The sequence below is a fragment of the Euwallacea fornicatus genome, chromosome 15 (genome assembly GCF_040115645.1).
Source record: "Euwallacea fornicatus isolate EFF26 chromosome 15, ASM4011564v1, whole genome shotgun sequence".
NCBI lineage: Eukaryota > Metazoa > Arthropoda > Insecta > Coleoptera > Curculionidae > Euwallacea > Euwallacea fornicatus.
The window spans coordinates 2,630,107-2,656,755 of NC_089555.1; the positions used below are offsets into that span (position 1 = coordinate 2,630,107).

Consider the following 26,649-nt stretch of genomic DNA (forward strand, 5'->3'; position numbering starts at 1 on the left):
ATGGAATACCCTACATATTCTTGCATTTTTAAATTCTACACATTAAATTGGTTAATTAATTATCGGATCTTCCCATTCGTAGAGCTTATGTTTAAATTTCATATGTTATTTTTGGCTGCGAAGAACTCAGAAGAACGCCTGCAATTTCGTTTACATTCTACTAATACTAGTAACACGTCTACGGAATGATTCACCATTCTTAATCAAATTTGCAAGTTTCAATATTGAGTAATAAAAATTCAAAATATCTTTGTTAGCAGTATCGGTGGTATTTGGTAAAATGGCGTAGTCAGTAGTAATTATCACTTGTTTAGCTATTACCATGGAAACTGAATTTTGTTTTGAATAATAAATAACAGTTTTGAAATGTTAAAGTGGAAGTTCCACTGTAAATTAATGTTTATTTACTTTACGTTATTGATATTTTATCAAGTTTTGTTTAAACGTGGTTATAAAAATTTCATGCAATTAACTATTCAAATAGTTGAAAATTTGACGATTTGCAGAAATGATGTTTTCACAATATATGCGAAAGAAGAATGTAATGGAAGTTAGAGACGTGCTTCTGAACTCTGTGTAGCCAAAAATCGCATATGGCATTTAAACTTAAAGCCTAGGAATAGGGAGATTTAATCATTATTTAATCACTTTGAACTGTGGAGTTTAAAAATGCAAAAATATACGGGGTGTTCCATGTGAAATAAGTAAGTTGACGTAGACTTCCGGTATAAACGGAAGTAGTAAAAACAATAAAATCCGACTACATAATGTGTTTCACCTAACCGAACAATATTTCCTCAAAACATTTCTAGAATCTCTAACCACAACGGAGATATCATCTTGTAACAGAGTTACTGGAACATCCTGTATAAACACTCCAAAGGCACAAAATGTACTCAAAAAGGCAGGGTATGTCCACTCGGAGGCAGCGGGATCACAGAACCTGAAATTAGCTACATAATCACGGGTATATCGTAAACTTTCTACGTATCCACTAAGTTACAGTTTTCTGGCAGTTTGCTATTCATGTGGACAGTCTGAGAAACACTTGGCGGTAACTGGCCCACAAAATTTCTTAGATCCTTGAATTTTTTTGTTTCCAGCTTCTATACCGGGTTTGAAATTTCCGACAGCATCTTCGAAGCCCTAAACTAGACAGTGTTGCTCAGTGTAATTTGAATTTCTATGAACTGAGAGGAGCGAGATTGCTCGAGTTAAAACATGGAGGCGCTAAGAACAAAAGTTTGAGAATCGCTGAACTAAACAAGCGGCCGGTAGCTTGGTCAATCAGGGTGCATAATCATGTGCATGCAATTGTCGGTTGATTGAAAATCGGTCAGTATTCACACTTTCGTATGTCTTTACGTCATTAAATGATCGACCAAACTGCCGGATAACTAAAAGGGGGGAGTATCTACCTGGGCCCCACGTTCATAAATGGATGAAATAACTTTTGTGTCTGGATAATGCGTGCATGAGTGCACACTACTTCTGTTTTGAGCGTTTTTTTGTGTGACAAATTTGCGCCGGCATGGGATTCCAACCATTAAATTAAACTCTTGATATGCTTTTAAACTTAAAACGCCCTGGAACTCTCCGGATAACAAAGGAGATCATAATTTATCATCAAGGTGTTGTCATTAGATAAAAATAGAAAATGACTTTTCTCAAAAAAAGATTATTTAAAAAATGTAAATAGATGATATTGGAGAAAAGCGACAAGACCGCGCTGCTCTCATGTTTATACCCACACGGCTGTCACTACTTATCAGACTTAATGGATTTTTCTGCAATGATTTATGTTTAAGGGATGAATGTGTGTGTCAAGTTGGGACTAATTTATGTTGCATTGCAAGGGGAACAGTTATTTTATGTCATTCAGGTGAAGTTTTTCCTATTAAAAGTAAATTTTCTTGAATTGGATTACATATGACTAAAATTTCCTTCCGTGAAAGCTCGTATGGCTTGTGGGTGTGGGCTTCTTCATGTATACAGTCACTCACAAAAGTCTTGATACAGCATATTATTTCATTAAAAAGTATATCTTCTCTATACAAAAATAAAATTTAATTTAATTACATAGAAATGTATATTTTGTTACACCTGCTACTAGTGATAATAATAATTTGCATAAAAAAATTAAATTTACCAGGTCAAAAATATAATTTGTTTCTCTAACAATAGGCTACATCCACAATATTTTTACTACAGGACGCATTTTTTAATATTAATTTTTACAAAAGTCCAAAATGCACTGGTTTACTATTTGTTTATCACGTTTCTATGAGTATATAAAAATGCACAAGTTTCTGGTCAGGTGCACCTATTTACTTCTTGTTTTTTATTAGTTTTAGACATGGTCAGAACAGAGGTAGGTGTGGGTGAACGAAAAATAATTATTAATTCAAATAAAGAAGGAATGTCTTACAATGATATTTCAAAAACCATAAAAAGAAGTCGTTGTAAAGTTCAAAAAGTTACTAATCGTTTTAAGCTCGAAAAGAGAATTTAGAATAAATCAAGAACTGCGTGTCCAAAATATTTATCGGGAAAGGAAACAAGATATATTTTAAATAAAATCAAGAAAGATTCTAAAAAAAATGCTTCGACGTTGGCTTCAGAAGTTAGGCAGTACTTTGGAACTACTGTCCACGAGGAAATAATTCGAAAAACACTTCATAGAGGAGGATATAAAGGTTGTAGCGAAAGAAAAAAACTGTAAATCAGATAAATTGAAAGAAAAGTCCTGATTTTTCCAAGTAATGCCGATTGATGAAACTCGAATTTTGGGACAATGTTATTTGGTCTGATGAGAGTAAATTTAATATTTTTGGATTAGACGGATGAAGAAAAATGTGGAGAAACGTAGGAGAAGCGCGAAATCGGATAAATATAATTCCATCCGTCAAACATGGAGGAGGCGGAATAATGGTCTGGGGTTGTATGGCGGCATCTGGTGTAGGAAATTTCGTGATAATTGATGAAACCATGAATCATCAAGTGTACCCTAATATCTTAAAGGAAAATTTCATGCAAAGGGTAAAAAAATTCGGGTTGCAAATAACTATTACTTTTAGCAAAGTAATGGCTCCAAACATAAATCTTATATAGTGCGCCAGTGATTGATATACATTACACCACATTGATTAGCAAAATTTCCCCAGTCACGACCTTAATCCCATAGAGCATCTATGAGATCATTTGGAAATACGTGATACATAAAAAAAAGGTGATTTAGAATTGTCTTAGGAAGAACGAGGAAAATATATCAAGGGATGTTACAAAAAAGTTGGTTCGGTGAATGCCAAACTGTTTATTGGAAGTCTTGATACAAAAGGGGTACCCTTACCGATATTAATTGACTTTATTTTTTGTAAATATATTTTATTATCTGCATCAAGTTTCTGTGGAATTTATTTTCAATTAGAATAAATTAACTTTGTTTTTCCATAAGCAGGTTTAAGTTTTGGTAATAATTTGCATAATATTATTAGTATGTACAAGGTGATCAGATTTGGAGTGTTTTGACAAGAAAATCCAATTTTCTGGCTAGATAGGGAAAACTAGCAGATATGTCGATAGCTCGGTTTTTGTGAAAATATTAATGGCGAAAACCGTATTTCGATATCTTTACAGTTCACGGTGCTAATGGATGTTTTTCAAATTTAGGCCAGTTTTTAAATTTTTCATAACAATTTTTTTTTTAGGACAATATTGAAGTAAAACAGGAACATTCTTTAAGCACTTTTTCCATTTGATTCCAGTAATTTGCTTAGTTTTTTGTTGCAGTGTACCATTTCGTCAAAAACCGACTTAACTTTTTTATTTTAAATGAAAATCACAAACAACTATGATTTAAAAAATGTCCATTTTAAACCATTTCAACTACATAAATATGTTTACAGTTAGTCTCAAAAATAAATTATATGATTGGATTTTCTAAAAATTTTTAAATTACATTTAGTTCTTCATTACTTCTTTATTAAATCATAGTGTTGTGGCCTATACTTTCCGAAGCTTCCACAATTCCGTAAATTATTTTTTCAATTGCTTAAACAGTTTTCTATCTGGTTGATGTCGCTCGGGACAGGTATGGAAGTATAACTTATAGGCTGCTTGTGAGTTTTCGTTTGAAAATATTAAACACTTTATCATGTCACATTTTTCATAGTTATGTATCATTTTTACTGGAAATATAGACATCAATTGGGTACTAAAAACGAAAAACTTTGATACAAAAATTAAAACGTATAAAATAAATAATATTTCTTGGGCAGCTGATGCCGAAGCCAACTTAAATATAAACTCAAAAAGTCGAATACTGCAGTTATTTTTGAAAATAATTAGACATGCTTACACATAGTTTAAAATGTACATTTTTTGAAGCCATAGCCCAGTGCGATTTTCGCTTAAAATAAAAAAGTTATGTCAGTTTTTGTCAAAACGGTGCGTTGTAGCAAAAAACTAAGAACGCCACTGGAATCACATCGAAAAAGTACCTTAAGAGTGCCTTTGTTTGACTCCAATATTGTCGCAAACAAAAAAGTTATGAGGAATTTGGAAAATGGCCGAAATTTGAAAAACGCCCTCTAGCGCCGCTGACTGTAAAAATATCGAAATACAGTTTTCGCTGTTAATAGTTTCTCAAAAATTCAGCTTTTGACATGTGTGCTAGTTTTTTACTATCTAGCCAGGAAATGGGGTTTTCCTGTCAAAACCGAACACCCTGTACACATATAGGAATACATAAATTTAGTTAAAATTATATATTGTGATTTCCCAAAAATATTCAATACTTTTGTGGGTGACTGTACGTTGTGCTGACAGAGATCCCGGTTCAACTCCTCGAATGTCCCGAGTTTTTTTTTCAACTGTACGCTCCACATTTTCTACGAGTGTATTTACCTTTTTTTCGTATCTCTTCAGATTTTTTAAAATGAGACCTAATAATAGGTGTGTCAGTTAATAATGTCTATTTTTTTTGCAAAATTTAAATGTTTGTTTCAATAACAAATTCAATTATGTTAATAATCAAAATATTGGCCGTCGTCAGCAATGGCCATTTCCCATCGTTCTCTCAAAGAGTAGATTCCGTGCCAAAGGTGCTTTTTGCTTTTTGAGGCCAACCCATTATCAGACCAAATTTTTATTTCTTCGCAAGAATGGAAATGTTATGGAAGTGCGCGTTGCGTCGAGCGAGATAAATGGAAGTCCGAATGAGAAAAATCCGGGGAATATGGCAGGTGTGGTAGGACGTTCCATTTAACGTTTTCGAAATACTTTTTTGCCGATTTTTCAACATTAGATCGAGCGTTATTCCGTTGAAAAATAACTCTACCGTATCTTTGGACATGTTCTGGTCTTTTTTTCTTCAACGCTCGGTTGAATTTTATGAATTGTTTACGTTATCGATCGTCTTACCAGGTTTCAGAAATTCGTAAAAACAAATCCCCCATTTTATTCCACCAAACATATAGTAAGACCTTCTTTCTATGGATATTGCGTACTGGCCGTAATGTTGATGGTTAGCCTGGATCTACCCGTGATTTTTTGTGTTTTGGGTTGTCCAAATAAATCCAGTTCTCATCACCTGTGATAACTTTATGTAAAAAATCTTTTCGCTTCCGCCTGGCAAGCAAAACTTCACAAATAGTTTTTTGTCCTTCAATGTCCCGTTCATTTAATTTATCTAGCACCAATTTTCCTTCCTTTTAAATTTTATTCAACGCATTTAGACGGTCGGAAATAGTGAATTGGGCGGCATTCAAGGTTTCTGCCAATTGTTTCAACCTTTGAGTGAGGTCTTCGTTCAATGATTTCTTGCAAATCTGCATCTTCAAATTTCTTAGGCTGTCGTGGTAGTTCCTCGTCTTTTACAATGGCGGCAAAAAGTGTTTGCACATCACGATTTTTTCGATTTTTAAATTTATGGTTTTAAATGAAAAAAAAAACACTTTAAATATAAAAAGTACATTAAATAATTATATTGTGTCTGTCAAAAGAAAGTTTCTGCAAATTAAATATTAGTTGCAAAACAAGGAAATTACGAAAACCTTTTAGAACGAAGTATTTGCACCCTGCAACTGGCTTGAATTTTTAAGGCTTACATATCTTTAATATTTAGTAAAAAGTCCATTTGCATCAATAATCGTTTGTAGGCTTCTTAGCATAGAATGGACCAAAATTTGTATATAGTTGCGGTCATTTGTTTCCCATTCTTGAGTTAGTAAGTGTTTAAGTTGATCGCGTCCTGAGATTGTATGTTTCCTTATTGTTTGATCCAGATGGTGCCATAAGTTTCCAATTATATTAATGTCAGGAGATTGTGACGGTGTATGCAATTGTCTGCCAGCAGTATACAGGGTGTCCCATTTAAAGCTGTAATTGAAGATTACCCAAAAACGGTACGTTGTATGAAAAAGTTTCAAATAAAATTTACCCAATAAAGAAGGGGACATGTCACGAAATCAGTAATTTCTAAACGTCACTTTAAGGTCATTTCCAGGGTAACTTTTTTTTCAAACGGCAACCCTGTAGTATTTTTTTCAAATCATTGTAGACCTTCCAAAAATGAATACCTTTTATTTGATCGTTTTTTTTATTAGATGTTATGCAGCAGAGTTATTCTTGATTTTTGTTCAATTTTTGAGATAGTCGAAATTATTGCATTTTTCTTTTTGGAAAATTTTTCAATGCATATTCTGTTTAAAATTCATAACAATCCTTCTATCTAATAAAAAAAAAATTCTTAATTTTCCTCTCTCCAGATTACTTTTCCACAATTTGAACCAAACAAATTGAACTTGCTCTCGTCTGAAAAGATGATATTTTCCCAAAAAGTTATCATCTTTCTTACATGTTCCTTTGCACAGCCCAGGCGTTTCTTACGGTTTGCTTCACTGATATGTGGCTTTCTCCGAGGAGCTTTATCATGGAGGCCTTCCGAATTCAAAGAATTTTTTATGGTTCTTTCACTAACCTGAACTCCATTAATATACTGCTCAAAACAATTACGGGATATTTCAAAATATTGTTTAGAATTTTTTTTGTGTCACATGCAACGGATCACAACAAATTATATTTGTAGCTTGAAGTCTTTTTTTATCAATAAAATAAAATGTGAGATATCTTTTCTTGTAACGAATGTCGCCATATTCAAAGGTGTGAAAACTACGTTTATTGCATCGTGGTAATTAATAGCGAATCGGCTTTGAATGCGGTATGTTTACCTTTCAAGGCGTTAGCAATATCGTTAGTTTATATTAACAAATTAATTAGTTTCACAATTTCTTAGCAAATTCGACATTATTATCCAAAACACCCATTATAAAAAATGAATACTATTATCACTCCCATTTATTCAAATCAACATTATCATTCAAGGGCTCTAAACCGTAAGATTTTTTTTCCCCGAAAATATACATTTTTCCCCTCTCTAGGGCACCATCACTCTTCACTTACTAGATGGTTGAGAGCACTCCCACGATAACTGTGAAAGTTTTACGTCTACTATCATCGTATACTGTTTGTAGATCCTATAAGATTACCTAATAGGTTTTCATGAAAATACGATAATCGTGAAAATGAGTAATAATCGTCGTCTTTGAACCGTCTTTTTCGCAAGAGAAAACGACCTTTCAACGTTTTCGATCAAATTACAACGCATTTACGAAGAATATTAAATACATAAAAAATCTATTAAGCGGGCATAATTTGAATATTGCCATTTTCTGGTGAAAGAAAATGAATTTCTCTTAAAAATTAAACCCTTCTACATTCTACATAGTAATAACTTAAAAACGCAGGTGGCAAAAACATTTTTACTAGTTTTTTTGGGGTATTATCCCATCGCATCGAGTTATTTGGCCTCTAGGGGTAAATGACGATGTTGGTCAGACTGTCGGCATTTGACTCAATTGACCTTTTGGACTTTGAACTGTGATCCACCCAATGGTGATTTAGCACTCACTAGGGCCAATGTCAAGCAGGCAAATCTGTTCGATGCGATACGCTCCGTATTAAGCTCAAATTGCCTGACCTCGCATAAACTCAACTTCGTTCTATCCTCTCTATCAGAGGGAACTTACCAGTGAACCGTAAGTTATTTACCCTACCCGGATAATAATAATGATAATACCCCGGGCGTGGGTTTCGTTTTAATAAAACTTAGCTATTCGCAAGGTCTTTTATTTATTGCAAAGAATTTCCATTCGTTTCCATTATTCCGCAATTTATTTTCAATTTGTTAGTGCACTAATGTACTGTCGTATTACTGCATCATGGACTTACATAACATCCTGATTATGCTGCGATTGCTCTGATTCTTCTTGTTCTTTCTGTGTATGGATCCTTTCACTTTGTCCTCGAACTTATTCTTGGAAGCTCGTGAAATGGTGATTCCCATGTTGATGTAGAGGATGGCGATAATCACCATCGGCACGAGGAAAAACATGACGCTGCTAATCTCAGTCAGAGGCAGATTTTTTGGCTGAGATGTCATGGCGCACATTGCCGATTCCTGAAAATGCATACAAAATCTTCAGTTACGGCTCTGAATATTCCACATGAATTTTGGCTTATGTCAGAGTATATGAAAATAATATTTTCGTTCCTATTTCGCATCAGCACAAAAGATGGATCCGGCATGAAAAATGAAACGATATTTCATGTTTGTGTGAGATCAAAAAGCTGATTTTTACTCTATTGAGCAGCAATTTTTCTCTTAGATTTCGATCTTTGGTTGTAAATTTGCATTTGAAATGCATGAAGAAATATAGCGAAGAAGCACAAATTGGGGTATCTGTTTGCTGAACCTCTAGAAAGCTGATTTAAGATTTGATTACCTACATGTACCTTCCTCCTTCTATTACTCAAAGGAGGGTTCTGATTATTATTAGATTCCAGCAAGACACAAAGACATGGGAGCGCGAATCTGTATAATACCAATTGAGCCCTACAGTTTTAATAAACACCAGTCATAGCTCGAGAACACAATATTATACAATGGAAGGTTTGATCGTTTCGATTAATGTTAGTTGAAATTTCGTCCCGCTGCAACAGGACAGGATTGTATATGTAATTACAATTTCGAATAAAGAACTGTAAGCTATCGATTCCCTGTATTTTCAGTTGTAGTTGGGTGGATGACTCTCCAGGGTATTCACTTACCATGATGGGATATTCCGTGGAGTTGTAGGGGTAGTAAACGTAAATGATGGTGGTGAAGACGGCGAATGGTAGTGCGCAAAGGAAGGAAAGAATCCAGAGTCCGGCGATGATCCAGATCGCCCTTTGGAGTCCAGAAATCGCCCTGAGGTACAGGGGATGACAAATGGCGATGTATCTTTCCGTTGAGAAGGCTACTACCGTTAATACAGAAACGTAGGACGCCCTGGAAACCGTAAATGCGTGTTATTAAAGTGAAGATGCGCCTATGAAAAAATTGGTTATTCCTTTGCTGGAGAGTTTTTTCAGCTTTGATGATCGTACTACAAGAAGTCATTTTATATTAGACGTAAAGAGAGTAAATCATCTAATAAAACACCTGTTGGCTATAAAACTTGAGACGTGACGTGTTAAATAGTGTCACCAGAAGTTAAATTGATAGGCAGTTAATGGAAACTGGAAAATTCCTTGAAGTCAGTGAGCATGACGCGTCGAGGACACGTTTAAGGAATTCGAAACGGTATAACTTGCTTTACACAAATTGTCTCCAATCTATTGACGAAAACTTTATTGACTCGCGCAAGTTTGCTTACACAAAACTTACCATTTTTTTTTACAGCAACGTTATGAACGTGCTTAGGGATGGTAAGAGCATTAACCGAATAATGGTTATATATATGTCTAATACATACATACATATATACACCATCTTGTCCACAAAATATCCAGTATTAACATGGTTGTAATTTTAAAGGAGAATATCAGTCACCATATTATCAAGATATTTTCTAAACATGAATTTCCTCATTGATCTAGTTTTTCCAAACATTAGTTAGTTTCCAAGGAAAAATTCTGCTCTCAGGCTGCTCCCAAACTGTAAAGAGTATTTTCAACAACGACGTTATGAGCATGTGCGAAATCAGATCATGTAACCATTAGTGTATTTGGCAGGCACACCGAAGTACAAAGCCAGAAAATATTTGGTGTCAAGATAGTTCGAACTCATGCATTCTAAGGATTGATGTAATTACGTTAGCTCCCTCTCTCATTAGAGCATCGAGCATACATGCAGAGAATTTCACCAATAATATTAATCAGAAGATACTCAACTTGCCAAGTTTCAAGAAATCAATAAACTCACTACATTGTAAAGGAATTTTGAATCACATCTTTAATAGTTCTAGTTAGTCTAAACGTGAGTCAGTTCCGAAAGAAAAATTCCACTTTTAGGTTTTTAAATCACGAACTATAAATGATGGTGTCCTCTCCCATAAATACGAAAAGCCCATCTGTGCTATTTTTAATAAAATTTCGTCGGATTACCTAATTATATTGGTTAATATTTTATTAATGGCTCATAGTGGTGACTGATATCGTGTTGCTAAACGTGATTCTCAACTATTATGGTGCCCAGACCTTGTTAAGATCTTCATCGACATATTTCAACCATTTATTATAAAGATTTATTCGAAAGATTAATAGATCCCGTCGGAATAGGGTCGTTACCTATAATAAACGTTGCTGTTTCGTTAATGGACAGCTAAGGAGGTTTCGTGCTAGTTGGAACTCTTAGCAGAAGTTTTTGTCTGGATTTTTATATAAATTAAGAAAGATCGAAAGATGCAGTGTTTCCTTAATTTTAAACTTTGTTTTCATATGCATTATCGCCCAAAATTTGGATACAATTAAAAAAAAGTGATTTTTTCCCCTACGATTCTTTGAATATTTTCTATTTAAACGCTCATACCATACAGAAATAGCCGAGAAATTATATTAAAATCAATAATGTTGGATTTAATTGAAAAAAAAAAGAAAAATCTCAAAAACTTTATTTTCATCAAAAAAACCACCATTCACTTTATAACGGTTTCCACGCGTCGTGGCCTCCTTTCCACCAGTTTATGTAAAGTTCTCTGTTGTATCCATGTCCATGCACTTTCCAATTTCTACCACAGTTCAGGTATCGATGAAGGACGCGAAATTCGTATCTTCCGATCTAGTTTTGACCATAATAACTCAATTGGGTTGAGATCAGCCGACTATGGAGGCCAAATTATCTTCTCCCACGTTCCAGCATTCTCTTCCTCTTCCAAATAGGTTCGACAGAGGCGAGGCGTGTGCCTGAAATCATTGTCGTGCTGAAAGACGAAGTCATGCCCAATAAGTCGGCAATCCTGATGGGGTGGCATTTTCGAGAAGGATTTTCTTATATTTTTCCTTCTTCATAATTCCATCAATTTTGACGGAATCACCGATGCCGTCGCCAGATAAGCATCCCCATACCTTGATCGAACCACCCCCATGCGTTACGGCCGGTACCAAATACTGCGGAGCAATTTTCTTCGAAAGACTTCTTCAAATGAAAATTCCCCGACGATTTCCAAAGATTTCGAATTGTGATTCGTCCATGCACAGCACATTTCTTCATTGTTCAATAGTCGAAGGTTTAGTCAAATACTATTCAAAGTTGCTCGGATTTCTGGTGCTGTTAATTACCTTTTTTTTGCTGGTAACGATAATTTGAGTATCTTCTTGTGGAGAGGTCACTTTTGATTGTTGGAAAAAGTGGCCGTATGATTGAATCGGTCAATGTTTGATTGTACACCTTTGAGGGCAATTTGAACTTTTCTAGCAATTTGGCGATATGAAAATCCTTCACCGTGTAAAGTGATTATTGCACTTCCTTCCTTTTTGTCATTTTTTTTCTTTAAACAAGTGGATTGTTGAAGAATTTGCCAGCGAATTTTCTAGAAAGGTTTCGATGTGCACTGGACTTGAGCACACGTGGTAATAACGTTAAATGTTCTTTCAAACCTATTTTAGATGTAAACCACCACAATTAATTTAAACGTGGATCATAAAAATATCAAGTGAGCAGTAAATCCCCTATTTTTGATAAGCCAAGAAATATGCTTTTTTACTCTCGACGTACCGATTTCAGTGGTCACGAAGTATTGAGTGGATTTTTGTCTGTTTTTCACTTTAAACGTTAAAAATTCACATAAAATAAATAGATAGCCATATTTAGCAACTGGTCAACGCAATTGGTAAATGATTATTTATGATTAACTAAGTGCATCCGACCTTTTAGCCGGAAATGCATAAATTTATAAGTAATCAGTTTCGGTGTGAGTTAACGGCAAAGTGAGAGCCATAAATTAGGTCCCTTAAGAACCCTAAAAATTTCGCTATAGATGTCAATACAGATAATGGGAATTTATATTCAATTTTAAAATTTTGCGTTGTAAGGGAGAAAAGCAAATTAACAATCGAGGTCATCATAATAATTGCTCTCGTAAGCGTGAACGAGATGAGCTTTAAACATGTTCACAAAATAATTCTAGCGTGTTGCTCAGTTAAAACGTGTATCGTACCTACTAAAAGTATGATGGTTATCTTAATGGTCCCACGTTTTATAGTCTGTATGTCCAGGAGTTCCCAAGATATATGACGTTCATTTTATTAATAGAAGTTCCTTGACAAAACAAATTTCCGTTTTAACCTTTAGAGACCTTTCGAGGGACCCACGGTAACCTGTTCTCTGTGACTTTCCATTTTCTGTGCACCGCAACAATGTATCTGTACCATGAATTGCAGTTAGTTAAAGAACATTCCAAAGTTCAAAGTTCGAAATTTAAATTCACTAGAAAATAGGACAAGTTTGCGATTTAATTTCGTAGTTGAAAAAGTATAAAACTCAAACAGGTACGTTTTAAAGTTAAGATCTAAACTAAAATGACAAATATCAATAGGACTGTAAAGCTTTATCGCGGATTGTAATGACTCAACCGTTCTCTAGATTAATAGTAGGAAGGTTTTCGATTTTATATTAAGACTTTATTGAGCTTGCTTTTGTTTTTAGTATCAGCACATACTCACTGTAATTGTTCCTTTTGGATAAATGAAAATTGGAGGTGAACATTTATCGTAAAAATATTGATTGAGCGATATAAGAACGAGTATACCGAATCCTTCGATTAAAAATTTAATTGAAAGCTGATTTACAATATAAACTTCTGGGTGCCCCTAAGAAAATCACATAGCTAATTACTACTCAGTATTTCTTTTAACGGTGACGCTATTATTGCCTTCACCATATTGTCCAGGAAAGTTCTAAATTAGCCCATGACAATATGACGAAAAAAATTTCTTGGCCACATTGTCAAAATATTCCGTCACAAATCTGAAAAACTCATATAATTGATTTCACTGGCTTTCTGATTAACGTATTTCGGTTGCATTTGCAGGGAGAGCGTCACAACATTGCCGTCATTAAAAAAAAGTATAGGATTTTAATACCCAAAGAGAGAGAGAGAGAGAGTATGCTCAGTTTATTCATTTGAAAATTTATCAGCCAAATCAATACTTAAGCTTTATCAAGAATTACTTAAAATTAAGACAACCTTGTCCTAACTTCATGAGCTTGTTATTTTTTAATTAAAGTTCATTTCAATCTAATTTAAGTTTCGTTCGAATGAGCTTTTGTTAGGAGGACAGCGGAAATTATTCAACCGCAGAGGAAGTCTGAATACGTTAATTCGAAAAGTATCGCTTTAATTAACACGTTTCGAAACAAGTTCAATCCATTTGGGGTAAATAACAAGTCCTTTAATGTTGCCTCTACTGCTTTTAATTGCCGATTTTTGCATACTTTATACCTCAGTGTTTTCGCCTCCATTCATACCAGAGCGAGTATATGTTCACTTTGTTTAAAGTAAATGTTTAGCATATCCTGGGGTAATGAATTAAATGTTCATTGTCAACGTTATATTCCACCTTCGCTGAGACGAAATACCACTGTAAAATGTTTCCTCTCCCACTGAGAATAACAGAGAACAGCATCGAGGAGATTATCTGAATTTGCAATTTATAAAATCCAGCTTAAACCTGGGTTTATTTTCTATTGTAGCGTGTGAATAATTATATAGTCATTTGCAAATTAACATGTACGTTTTTCTATGGCCCGTGAATGCAACAGCATGCGCTAGTAGCTAGCATACTCAGCTATTATTTTATACGAATACATGTTTCAGTGAGATTTACGTAGGTAGTCGTGGAGTGTCACACGTGATTACGTAGCTTTTTTTGTAAATTAATAAAATTTTTATTAAAAAAAAACAAAGTTGCAAGAAAGATAATAATATTGGCGCAGAGGGTAGGATATGTTCGGAGAGCGAAATTATGAAACAGTTCTTTCAGGCACAAAATCTCGGAACACCCTTCAGTGACCAAGCATCCTCTATCACAAGAGTCGGGAAATGATCAGATCGATGCAAAAACTTTGGGACTCCCGACAATACCCTCGCTTTCTGATACGCTCTAATGAGTGTCAGCCGGACATATTAGCAGATTCTAGTGTCCGCTACACACAGTGTCTAACCTGAGAAATTTACCTTTTCAATCAAACACCGTGTGATAAAGGACTGAAACTGCAAACTCTGTAAGTTCATCATTTCCAGTAGCCGGACATCCTGTTAATTAGAGCTGAATGGCAACACAAGAACAAACTTAAATCAAGGAGACCGGCACATCACTCATCCCAAAAGAGCCACAAATTTACTAGAGAGTAATGATTCACATTATAATTTTGGATCTAGACCGTCTAAGTGACATAACTTTAACTTAAATTATTTATTGATAAAGAACATTCTAATTTAAGCAAATCTAATTTAGCCGAAGTGGCGTACGCCGTGAGGTCAACAGTAGTAATTTTAAAAATTTTTGATGGAAGTCCGACCCATCTAGAATCGTTTATAATTTAAATGAATATTAGATGTTTTCATGTTAGATATTTTAATTCGGATAAATCATAACAGGAATATGTGACGTTGGCAAAGAAATAAAAACATTTGGGACCAGCCGAAGACTTTTTCCATACTCGTCCAGATTTAATAAAATGGAAAAAATTCGAATCTCCCTACAACAAAAATTTTGCGATCCAATTTCCAGAGCAAATTTACATCAGAAACTTATATTTTTGTCTAGCAAGAACAAATCAGTCCAAGACTATCTTCGGTCGCTCAAAGAGTTAGCTAAAAAATATAATACTAAAGTATGCACCGAAGTCATTAATGCTGACGCGCGAGTTATATTAATTTCAAAAAATGAATTCACAGCTACTCAAAATCGTTTGACAAACATTTCAAATAAGTTAAGAAACTTATTAATAGTTCAATACATTCGGAACTTCAATAGTGCAATCAATATTATTACTAATTATGAAATATTGACGAGGTACAGTAATAAACAAAAACTTTTTGCGAAGTAATTCAAAATTAAATGTAAAACTTGTAAACAAATTTCGGGATTAATTTTCAGAAACCGGTAAGCAAAACTTGACAAACTCCCCCCCGATGAATCGTCCAAATAATCACCAAATGCATCAAACTCGAAGATTAGGAGAGAAAGAATGATTTAGATAACAAAATCAATCCTTTAATCCAATTTGAGGAGGGTTATTCCAACTTAGACAGGAGAACTTTCAAATTATATCAGGTTAGTTTGGGTTGGAAAAAATTTTCCCATGTCAAACTGCAACAAAGAGATATTTCAATTACAATTCTAATCCAGGGAAAAACCAAACTTTACACTCCAAGAATAAATTCATTTATTAAATGAGGAAACTCCTGAAAATTATGCAGATGAAGAATTTGACTAGGAAAATTATTCAAGCGATGATTATTACTGAAATTATGGAAATTTTGAAGAACATCTTGAAGGAAATCTAAAAAAACAAATAGAAAACTTTCATCTACCAGCTTCACAAGAAAACCTTGTATAAGTTTAAATGGTTTTCGAGTAAATCAATTACCCTATATTGAAATTCCAAATTACAATAATCGATTACTCATAGATACATGTTCCTATGCACATCTTTTAAGACTTTAGCTGAATCATTTATTCTCGAATTAATAGGGCCCTATGTGGGTGCCCTTCAAACGTGTGCTGGCTCAAAAATAACTACTAATAAAGCTATTATCCCTTTATTTTTATTTTACGATATATTAGTACCAATAGAGTTTATCTTCTATTTACGACTATTTTGATAGAATTCTATGAATAAAAGAACCTCGCAAATGAGAACCAAACATTAACTTAAAACATGGATTATTAAGAAATAGATATTTAGAAATTATTTTTTATTATAGACGAGATTTTGAAAATTACGTAATTGAAATTCCTCCTAAAATTATTCAAAAAACGACTTTTAAAATGAAATTGCTTAATAATACAACATGGATAATAAAACATTTTCAAGGAAAGACATGGAAATTCGACTAACATTAACAACGGCTAATAATCAAAACTATGCAGCTGACAATTTTCATTGGTTTGAAAAAACCATTACGATAAAGTGTAATGTAAATGATAATCCACTTCTGGGAATAATAAAACTAAACAATTTTGAAATATTTAATACAGAAATGTATAATATTCAGGCTTAAGGGAAGAAACATGAAAACGTTTACTTTAAACAGTACTGCGACACGAGCACCTGAATTCGGTGAAATGAACGGAATTCTTTACATTAACGAAAAATTTTGGTCAAGTTTTATACAGGATGGCCCTGAACTACCTGGCCAAACTGCAGGAAGTGATTCTGCACATCAAACGCTACCAAAAATATAAGGTAGAAAATTTTGGGAAACTCAACCCACTTTGAGGAAATTTCATTTTTTGATCTTTGATGATTTGTCATCTAAATGCCCCCGTATCTTCCTTTGCGCTGCCACTACAAAAATTCCAATAGTACCATGGGAAAGCCACTTAGATTTCCAATTAAAAAAAAAACATTATTAGTTCATCTTATTTGCGTATTGCTGACTTATCAGATGCCTAACATAAAAAGTTTGTATTTAGTCTTTTTTGTTAAATTTTTAACTGTTCATGGCCCCAAAAGACTCCCCATCTTATGTCGTTTCACACTTCATGGAAAACATTACGAACAAATATTTTTCTACCATGGCACCGCTTCTTGAACTTACCTTACTTTTAAAATAGTGAAAGAGGTGCCAGCTATTGAAAACGACATGCGCAGAGAAAAACTTGAAGAAATTTGGGGTACATTAAGAACCCCAGTGTATAAAGACAATGTGGGCACAGTTAACGATATTGAACAAAGGATACGTGCAGGTTGCGCATCAACAGGTGTGAGGGAAGGAAAAATCATTCTTTGGAGGTGTAGGTTGGGTTTACGCCAACAAGAGCATTTTCAATAATATTTATAACTTATGGTGTTTTGTTTAAACATTTTTTCAATTTTTGCAAATACAGTTTTTCTCTGTGAAGCGTTTTTCAATAATTGACACTTTCCTCACTCTTCTAAAAGTAAACTCAAGAAACGGCACCACGATAGAAAGGTACTTGGTTGTAGATGAATTTTTATAAAGTGTGAAATGGTATAAGGTGGGGATTCTTTTGGAGCAATGGGCAGTTAAAATATAATATAAAGAAAGGAATAAAAGAGTTTTACGTTCAGACCTCTGAAAAATCAGCAAAGTGAAAATGAGATGAACTCACAATGGATTAAATTAGGAAATTTAAGTGGATTTCCAACGGTGCTATTGGAATTTTTGTAGCGGCAATACAAAGGAAGATGCAGGGGTCCTCAAGTCCTCAAAAAAAAAAATGAAATTTCCTCAAAGTGGACTGAGCTCTCCCAAATTTTTTACCTTACAACTTTCGTAACATTTAATGCGTAGAACCACCTCCTCAAATTTGGCTAGGTAGTTCAGGGACACCTTGTATACATCTAACAGCACTTAATTTTTACAAATCAAGTTGTTAACGCGACCGATGAAATCCTAGTTCGCACCTAAAACTATATGCACAAAGGAGAATTAAATAGATAAATTGCGCAAATGTTAAAGGAGGAAATTATCCGACCCTCCAATTCCCTAAGGATCTCATCAGTGTGGATTGTTCCAAATAAAATGGACGGATCCGGACACAAAAAAATTGAGATTACCGACAATCGACTGCTGCAAATTAAATGAATAAGCAACAGACAACAGATACCCAGTACCAAACAGCTCCGATCTACTAGACCAATTAGGAAAGTGCCAATATTTCGTCGCACTTGCCTTAGCAAGTGGATTTCATCAGATCCAAATAGATTCAAAATGTATCCCTAAACAGCATTTCATGTCAAGAACGGAAATTACGAATATACAGGGTGTCCGTTTTACGAGCTCAACCATGGGAATCTTGGTTATTTGAAGAGATACGTGGACGGTGAAATTAGAGCAAAGTTCCGCATTTTCGACTTTGTAAGGTGAAAAATTATAAAGTTTCGATTACTTCCGGAGATATCGGGGAAAATAAGAAATTTCGAAAAAAAAAAAAAATTCTCGACTCATTTGAAGAGATAATTAAAAATGGCTGCCACATTTTTCCCCGACAACATGAAAGTGTCAAATTTGGAATCCGACGTTTCGATTTTCCGGAACCATCATTAAGTTGATGATGGTTTTTTATGGGCGCCATCTTGGATTTTCACATTTTTGGATTCAGCTTTTTTTTCCGATTACGATGATGTGTCACATGTCAAGAGTTGAACTTGTTTAATAGAAATACCACAAATACTGTTTTTGCAAAGAGAGCTTTGGAAATAACGTACAGGCATTTGTTTCGAAAAACAAAATTTTGACGTTCCGACCGAATATTGTTTAATGTCGCATACATTTATAAATTTGATATAATTTTCTTCTTAAAATGCCTTTTTCAAGTGATAAAAAATGAGATACGAGAAATTTATTACGCCTCGCATCGAAATGTGCAAATTTCTTCGGAAACATATCTAGAGCAATATCCAGAAAGGCAGCAACCAGCAAAAAATTACTTTCTATTGCTTCACCGGAATTTAGCCCAGTTTGGAGCATTTCCTAAGCATTGACGAGGGGTTAAATATTCATATGAGAATGAAGCGGAAATTTTATAGGCGGTAAGTAAAATGTTAACACCTTCAACAAATATTAAACGGCAAGAAAATTAATTTTCCATTAGATTCAAGATAATCCTTCTATCTCAACAAGAACGATAGCAAGAAAGAATAAGATATCTCATCGGGCAGTGTGGAGTCTGGTTCATTGAAAATCCACGAGAACACCAAGGTGGTCTGCCACAAATACGCTTCGGGTTAAATGTTTGGGTTGGCCTATTTGGTGATAGGATTATTGGTCCTTACATTTACGAAGAAAATTTGAATGCAGATGGATATTTACATTTTTTAAAAATCTATCTTACTGACTACATTGACGAAAATGTTTGCATCAACCGCTCGAATAACGTTTGGTGCCAGCAGGATGGTATTCCGTCACATGACGCTAGGAGAGGAACGGATTATTTGCTAGAACCATTTCCAGGGAGACTCATCTCAAATGATGGAGGCATGCATTGGCCGGCACGCTCACCGGATCTTCCTCCATTAGATTTTTAATTATGGGGAACTATGAAAGACCTCGTTTGTAAATCTGTACCCACTGATATTAATGAGTTGCGAAGAAACGTCGTAACCACTTTGAGGACCAAAATAAGAAGACCAGATGTTTTAAGATCAATTCACAACCTAAAAAGACGCATGTGGCTGTGCTTGGGAGTGAGTGGCGAAACCTTTGAGCTTCTCTTATTAAAAAGAAATTATATTCAAAATTATCAGAATAAAATTATGTGTGTTATTTCCAAAACAATTTTTGCGAAGACAGTATTTGTGGTATTTTTATTAATCGACAAGTCCAACTCTTACTATGTGACACATCATCGCAATCGGAAAAAAAAGCTGAATCCAAAAATGTGAAAATCCAAGATGCCGCCCATAAAAAAATTTAAGTTGATGATGGTTCCGGAAAATCGAAACGCAAGATTCCAAATTTGACACTGTCATGTTGTCGAGGAGAAAAGTGACTACGAAAATGCGCCAGCCATTTTCAATTATCTCTTCAAATTAGCTCAGAAAAAAAATATAAACCTTTTTTCGAAAATTCGTATTTTCCCGAATATTTCCGAAAGTAATCAAAATTTCATAATTTTTCAAACGGCATCTTACAAAGCTCGAAAATGCGCAACTTTGCCCTAATTTCACCGACCTCGCATTCCTTCAAATAACCGAGATCCCCATGGTTGAGCTCGTAATACGGACACCCTCTATACGTGCATCCTTTGGACTCAAAAACGCCCCTGCTACATTTCAACGTGCTAAGGGGCAATATCTTACGCGGTGCACGAGGAAAAATATGCCTCGTAGACATGGGTGACATTATAATCTATTCTACCAGCCCACAAGAACATACAGGGTGGTCCATTTAAAACAGTCCACCTGAAATATCTTGGGTGGAATTTTTTTTCTTCGGAAAACCTTGAGACACGTCAATTTTACTTTTAGGGCGGACATTTTTAAATACTAAATTCGTATGGGCAGAGTTATCCCCCTAAACGGAGTGGCAACCCCTTCAAGAATCTTTAATGGCACCGGGCGTCAAGTGGCACATCAAATCAAAGGTATTTCAATTCTCTTTACAAGTATGAGGAATTTTTTTTGCTCCACCTTTAAATATTGCAAAAAAACCGTTTTTCCAGTAAAACGAATAAGAAAAAAATTACTTAATATTAATAATAGTAAAATCACCAATACTACAAAAAATTATGTTTTGTTAGCCTCGAACGGGTAGTTTTGTTCGGATATTACACTGATCAGAATTGTACCGCAAAATTTGTCGATTCAGCCGATGATTCAAAGCATAATGATGTACACCATTGCAGAGAGGAATGAAATTGTCACCATCTATTTCAAAAATAATGAAATAGCCCGAGAAACTGCAAGAGTTTGTAATGAAAGACATCCCGATAGGAATCTGGACCATCGTTACGTGACGAATTTAATATTGAAATTCATGGAAACTGGATCCGTTATTAACAAAACACATGAAAGGCAACACATCATTATCAATGAAACTGCACAAATTACAATTTTTAGACATATTGAACTGGATCATGTAAATCAAGATAAGTTTATTTCAAACACCCCAGAACTAGAAGCAAAATCAGGTATTTCACGTAGCATTCAGAGGATCTTAAAAAAGCATAATTTCCATCTCTATGACATGCATTTCATTCATGAGTTCAATGAAGATGATCCAGCAGGTCATATGCAATTTTGTAAGGTGATTAATGAAAGCATTTTGATCAATTTTAATTTTATATTTTCTACATGCTTCTCTGATGAACGCACATTCTTTCTGTATGGTTTCGTTAATAGACATAATTACAGATCTTGAAGTGATGTGAATCCCACAATTATGAGAGAACAGCATTCACAGTATCGAAAAAAATTGAATGTATGGACTGAGATATCGTTTTGTTGGACTTTTTTTTGGCTTGTTAACTTGAGGGGTGAGTTTTACGTCAATTTCCTTCAAAACTTCATCTGCCCTCATATTGGGGATATCCTTGAAAGCGACAATCAGATCTCAGAGAATGATGTGTATTTGCAAGCGGATGGCGCTTCGCCACACTATAAAGTTCCTGTACACAACTTTTTGCATCAACATTTTCCTGAAAACCAGATTGGTAGAAGAGGTTTTATTAAATGACCCCCAAGATCGCCTGATTTAACATCATTGGACTTTTTTTATTGGGTCATTTAAAAATTGTTGTTTACAAAACGAAATCTACCTCTTTAGAAGATCTTTGCCACCGAATAATGATAGCATGTGGTGAAATAACTCGCGAAATGCTACAAAATGTTCGGGAACAGATTGAACAAAGGCTTTTTTCTTGTATAAAATGTAACGAGAAGTAAATAGATCGCAATTTGAACACTAAATTAACTAAAACATTATTTTAAAATTTATTATTTTTAATTTATTTCCCTGATGTTTCAAAGCGGATTTTTTACAATATTTAAAGGCACAACAAAGAATTTTGAGCATACTTGTAGAGAGAATTGAAATACCTTTGGTGTGATGTGCAATTTGACCGCCCGTGACATTTAAGATTTCTGAAGGAGTTACCACCCCGTTTAGGGGGATGACTCTACACCTACGAAGTCTAAAAATGCCCCCCTTAAAAAAGTCGACTTGGTGTTTTCCGAAGAAAAAAATCCATTCAAGTTATATCAGGGGAACTGTTTTAAATGGGCCGCCCTGTATACATTCCTTAACTTAACTTTAATATGAAAATCCAACTCGATCGATCAGAATTTTTTAAAAAATATGACAAATTCGTAGGACACGTAGTCATTCCCGTTGGAATAAAACTCAATCCAAAGAAGTTCTAAGCTATAAATAAATCGAAAATTTCAAATAATCCTAAGGAAACTAATCCATTCCTTGTCTTTATTGGATATTGTGGAAAATTTACAAAAGATTTTGCGAAAGTCGCAAAGCCCCTTACAAGTTGTCTTAAGAAAAATGTTAAAATAACTCACGATAAACAATTCCATTTAATTTTTGCAAAAATTTCGTGATGAATGGTCCAATTTTTGTCATCAAAATTTCACAAAATCATTCATCTGGTGCCGTTTTAATTCAAAGACGCATAGGTAAAGATCTATCCACTTCTTTGAGGTGCCGAAATATCAATCCTGTCAAGTGTAGCTACTAGACTATCAATAAAGAACTCTTAGCCATTGTGTGGGCATAAACCATCAGACATTATGTAAGTTTTTGGCTGGAAATTCATAATAGTAACAGATCCCAAACCCCTTCCGCGTTTATTTTCAATCAAAGAACTCAACTCCAAATTAGTCCGATGGAAAGTAAAACCACACGAATGCGAGTATCAATTCAATATAAAAAAAGCTCGAAAAGCTCTAATGTCGTGACCCTTTCACGTCCACCACGAGACTTAAACCTCATGGAAATAATGAAATCAAGACCAACGCACATAGCAGTTGTTGAAAGGAACGAAGATAATGAAAAATACCAATATTAATGACGCGATAGAATTAAATGCTTTTGTGACACTCAAGGAAATTTATTCGAAACTCAAAGAATACTAAAAGGAAGTAAACCAAAACCGAAAATGACCTTATACATACCGTCAAGAGTCTCTGACCACTAATTATTATACAACTACGTTATGTTATATTGTTCATTTTGATTTTAAATGTGAATAATGTATTTAAAGAAGTGCTCATTTTTCCAAAATCTTTTAGAAAAATATTAACCCATGGGAAAAATTGTTTAGTGGAATTATACATTTTTTAAAGACATTTTATTAACAACAAAATTTCATAAAACCTTTTTTTTGAAAGTAGCAGACAATTTAATAATCAGTATGGTAATCTCCATTATTGAAAAACGCATTGGCGCGTCTACGCATTGAGACAATAAACGTGTTCACAATGTCCCGAGGGATGTTGTCCCATTTTTCTTGTGCAGCTGCAGCTAACTCGTCAACATTTTTCGGTGGGTGAATTCGACTGCGAATCATTCTTGTCGCAAAAACCCACATGTTCTCAATGGGATTCATGTCTGGAGAGTTGGCTGGTCAATTTAATCGAGCAACTTGCTGCTGCTCAAGTTCCTCTTGGAGTCTTCTTGCGCTGTGCAGCCTCGCATTGTCCTCAATAAAAGTGAAGTTGGACCCCGATTCGTCGCGCAGGGGACTTATGATGGCACTTTCCATATAAATTTGACTCGTTACGTTTTGATTTATGGGAATTAATGCTCTGCGATGATTGAACATTATGCCACCCCAAAACATTGTTGTCCCGTCATTGTACGGAGCTACTACCGGTGGGTAATTTAATCTATCTAGAAGACACGTTGCTCTGCACACCCTTTGCTGGTTCTCATCGCATACCAATCCAAATTTGAATTCATCGATGAATAATGCCCATCTCCAATGCCGTAAGAGTCAACCCTTATGTTCCCCAGCCCACTGCAAGGGGACAGTTCTGTGTCGTGGAAGAAGCCTGGGCACTCTTAATGGTTTTCTTGCACCTAGATTGACTCTATGGAGTCTTATGCGAACTGTAAAGATTGATATCGCAATCCGGAACGCCCTTTGAAAATGATCTCGAAGGGCTGGAGCTGTAGCATTTCGATGCCTTCGCGTGTGTTGCGCCAAATATCGATTTGTCTTTCGTTTGAAACTTGTGGGCGCTCACTGCGTGGTCTTCGCAATGGTCCCTGCTTGTGGGTATTTACGGATAATTAGCACAATCAAAGGCCTTGAAATGCCTAAGATATTCAAAATTTGATGGTTTGAATGTCCACATCATACAAGATAACTGTCCTTGCCCTGCTGAACTTACTAATTTCACGTCCTGGAATTGTTATACAGAAAAAGTTTTAACGTTCCTTCGCAAAACATTCAAAAGAATTGATCATATTTGCAAATAACAATCCAAATGCCCAACAACATCTTTATCTCCGTGTTTATTATTATTTTTTGTTTTCAAAGTAATAAACCTTTGTCCATTATAAAATGGAACCAAATGAATAAACTATAAACCTTATTTATCCGTGGAGGCCAAGACTTTTCATGTTGGCTGTATTATCGGATATCTAAATTAAACCCTTCGGCAAAATTAACACCCCAGCCCAGCTCATAATAAATGCACAAGAAAAGGTTCAAACTTTGGAGGATAACTGCTCGAGCACAGAAACAGCCGAGATTGCCGAAATACCAAAAATTCCCAAAATACCAGAGAAAGCCAAATTGGAAACAAATAGAACTTGAACATTCTGTGAAAACTTCATTCTAGGAGAGCCCTCAGGCAACAAAAGCGTTAATACTTATAAAAATTAACTAATATTCTAATGGGCGATACAAGGAAAACATTATGCAACAACAAACAAATTATTTGAAACAAAGAAAAGAACTATCATTTTACGAATCAAAATTTAACAACCGAAGAAAGTCAAAACTTTTTTTAAGAACTCTTTAACCCCCAGATAGACACTGTTTGCACTTCTAAAAAGAACTAGAACCAGTAACTACAAGAATATTTCAAAAGAAATATTTCAACATAATGCCTGTAATATTATTATCTCCAATACCTTACTGAAAGAGAATAAAGACTTTAGTGTGTCAATAACTAATATCTACTATATTCGTTATACAGGGTGTCCCAAGTAAAGTGAATCCCATGGGTATTATGGAAGCGCTAAGAGATACAAGGTTGGTCAAATTAGAAAAAAAATGCGCATTTTTATGCCCGTTCAGAAAGTGTTCTAAAATTTAAAATATGTACAGGGTGTTTGCATTTGGAGTGTTTTGACAGGGAAATCCCGTTTCCTGGCAAGACAGGGAAAAAGTAGCATAAATGCCAATAGCTCGATTTATAACAAAATATAAATGGCGAAAACGGAATTTTGATATTTTTACAGTCAACGACGCGAGAGGGCGTTTGTCGAATTTCGGCCTTTTCCAAAATTCCCTATAGCTTTTTTGTTTAGGACGATATTAAAGTAACGCATAAACACTCTTAAGGTACTTTTTCGATGTAATTGCAGTGGCGTGCTTAGTTTTTTGCTGCAGCGTACCATTTTGTCAAAAACAGACATGGCTTTTCAATTTTAAATAAAAATCGCAGTTGGCTAAGTTTTCAAAAATATGTCCATTTTATATCGTTAATAACTATATAAATATGTCTATAGTTATTTTCAAAAATAGCTGAAGTATTAGGCTTTTTGTGTTTATATTCAAGTTGATTTTGACACCAGCTTTCCCAGTAATGTTACTTATTTTATATGTTTGAATTTTTGCGTCAAAGTTTTTAACATTTAGTGTAGATTTCGTGCCGATTTTTCAAGTAAAACGATAGATAATTATGAAAAATATGACACGATAAAGTGTTTCATATTGCCAACGCAAACTCACAAGCATCCTGTGAGTTATACTTCCGTACCCATCCCAAGTGACTTCAACCAGCTACAAGACAGTTTAAGCAATAGCAAAATAATTTACAGAACTATGGAAGCTTCAAAAAGTGTAGACCACAACACTACAATTTAAATGAACACAATGAAATTGAAGAGCTAAATGCAATTGGAGAAGTTTTAGAAGATCAAAGCATATCGCTGATTTTTGAAAATAACTATAAACATATTTATATAGTTAAAAATGGTTTAAAATGGAAGTTTGTTTGTAGTCATAGCCGCCTGTGATTTTCGTTTAAAATAAAAAAGTTATGTCGGTTTTTGACAAAACGGTACGCTGTAGGAAAAAACTAAGCACGCCACTGGAATCACATCGAAAAGGTGCCTTAAGAATGTATTTGTTTTACGTCAATATTGTTCTAAACAAAAAAGTTGAGAATTTTGAAAATGTCCGAAATTTGAAAAACTCCCTCTAGCACCGTACATTGTACAGATATCAAAATGCGATTTTCGCCGTTAATATTTTCCCAAAAATCTAGCTCTCGACACGTACACTAGGTTTTCCCTATCTAGCTGACACATGGGAATTTCCTGTCAAAATACTCCAAGTCCTAACATCTTCCCTCGAAGTTATGCCTCGCGGCGGTTCCGCAGGGAA

At 34.7% G+C, this 26,649-nt stretch overlaps 1 protein-coding gene across 7 annotated transcripts in view; it reads right to left on the reverse strand.

The window, feature by feature from the left end:
- LOC136343725 (neuropeptides capa receptor-like) overlaps positions 1-26,649 on the reverse strand; it is a 60,307-nt gene that overhangs the window by 6,773 nt on the left and 26,885 nt on the right. For all 7 annotated transcript variants that reach the window (XM_066290635.1, XM_066290632.1, XM_066290633.1 and 4 more), the window contains 2 exons: positions 9,169-9,391; positions 8,290-8,518 (listed from right to left, as the gene is read on the reverse strand). In XM_066290635.1, the coding sequence (XP_066146732.1) occupies positions 8,290-8,518; positions 9,169-9,391 (452 nt within the window). The remainder of the gene's footprint in view (positions 1-8,289; positions 8,519-9,168; positions 9,392-26,649) is intronic.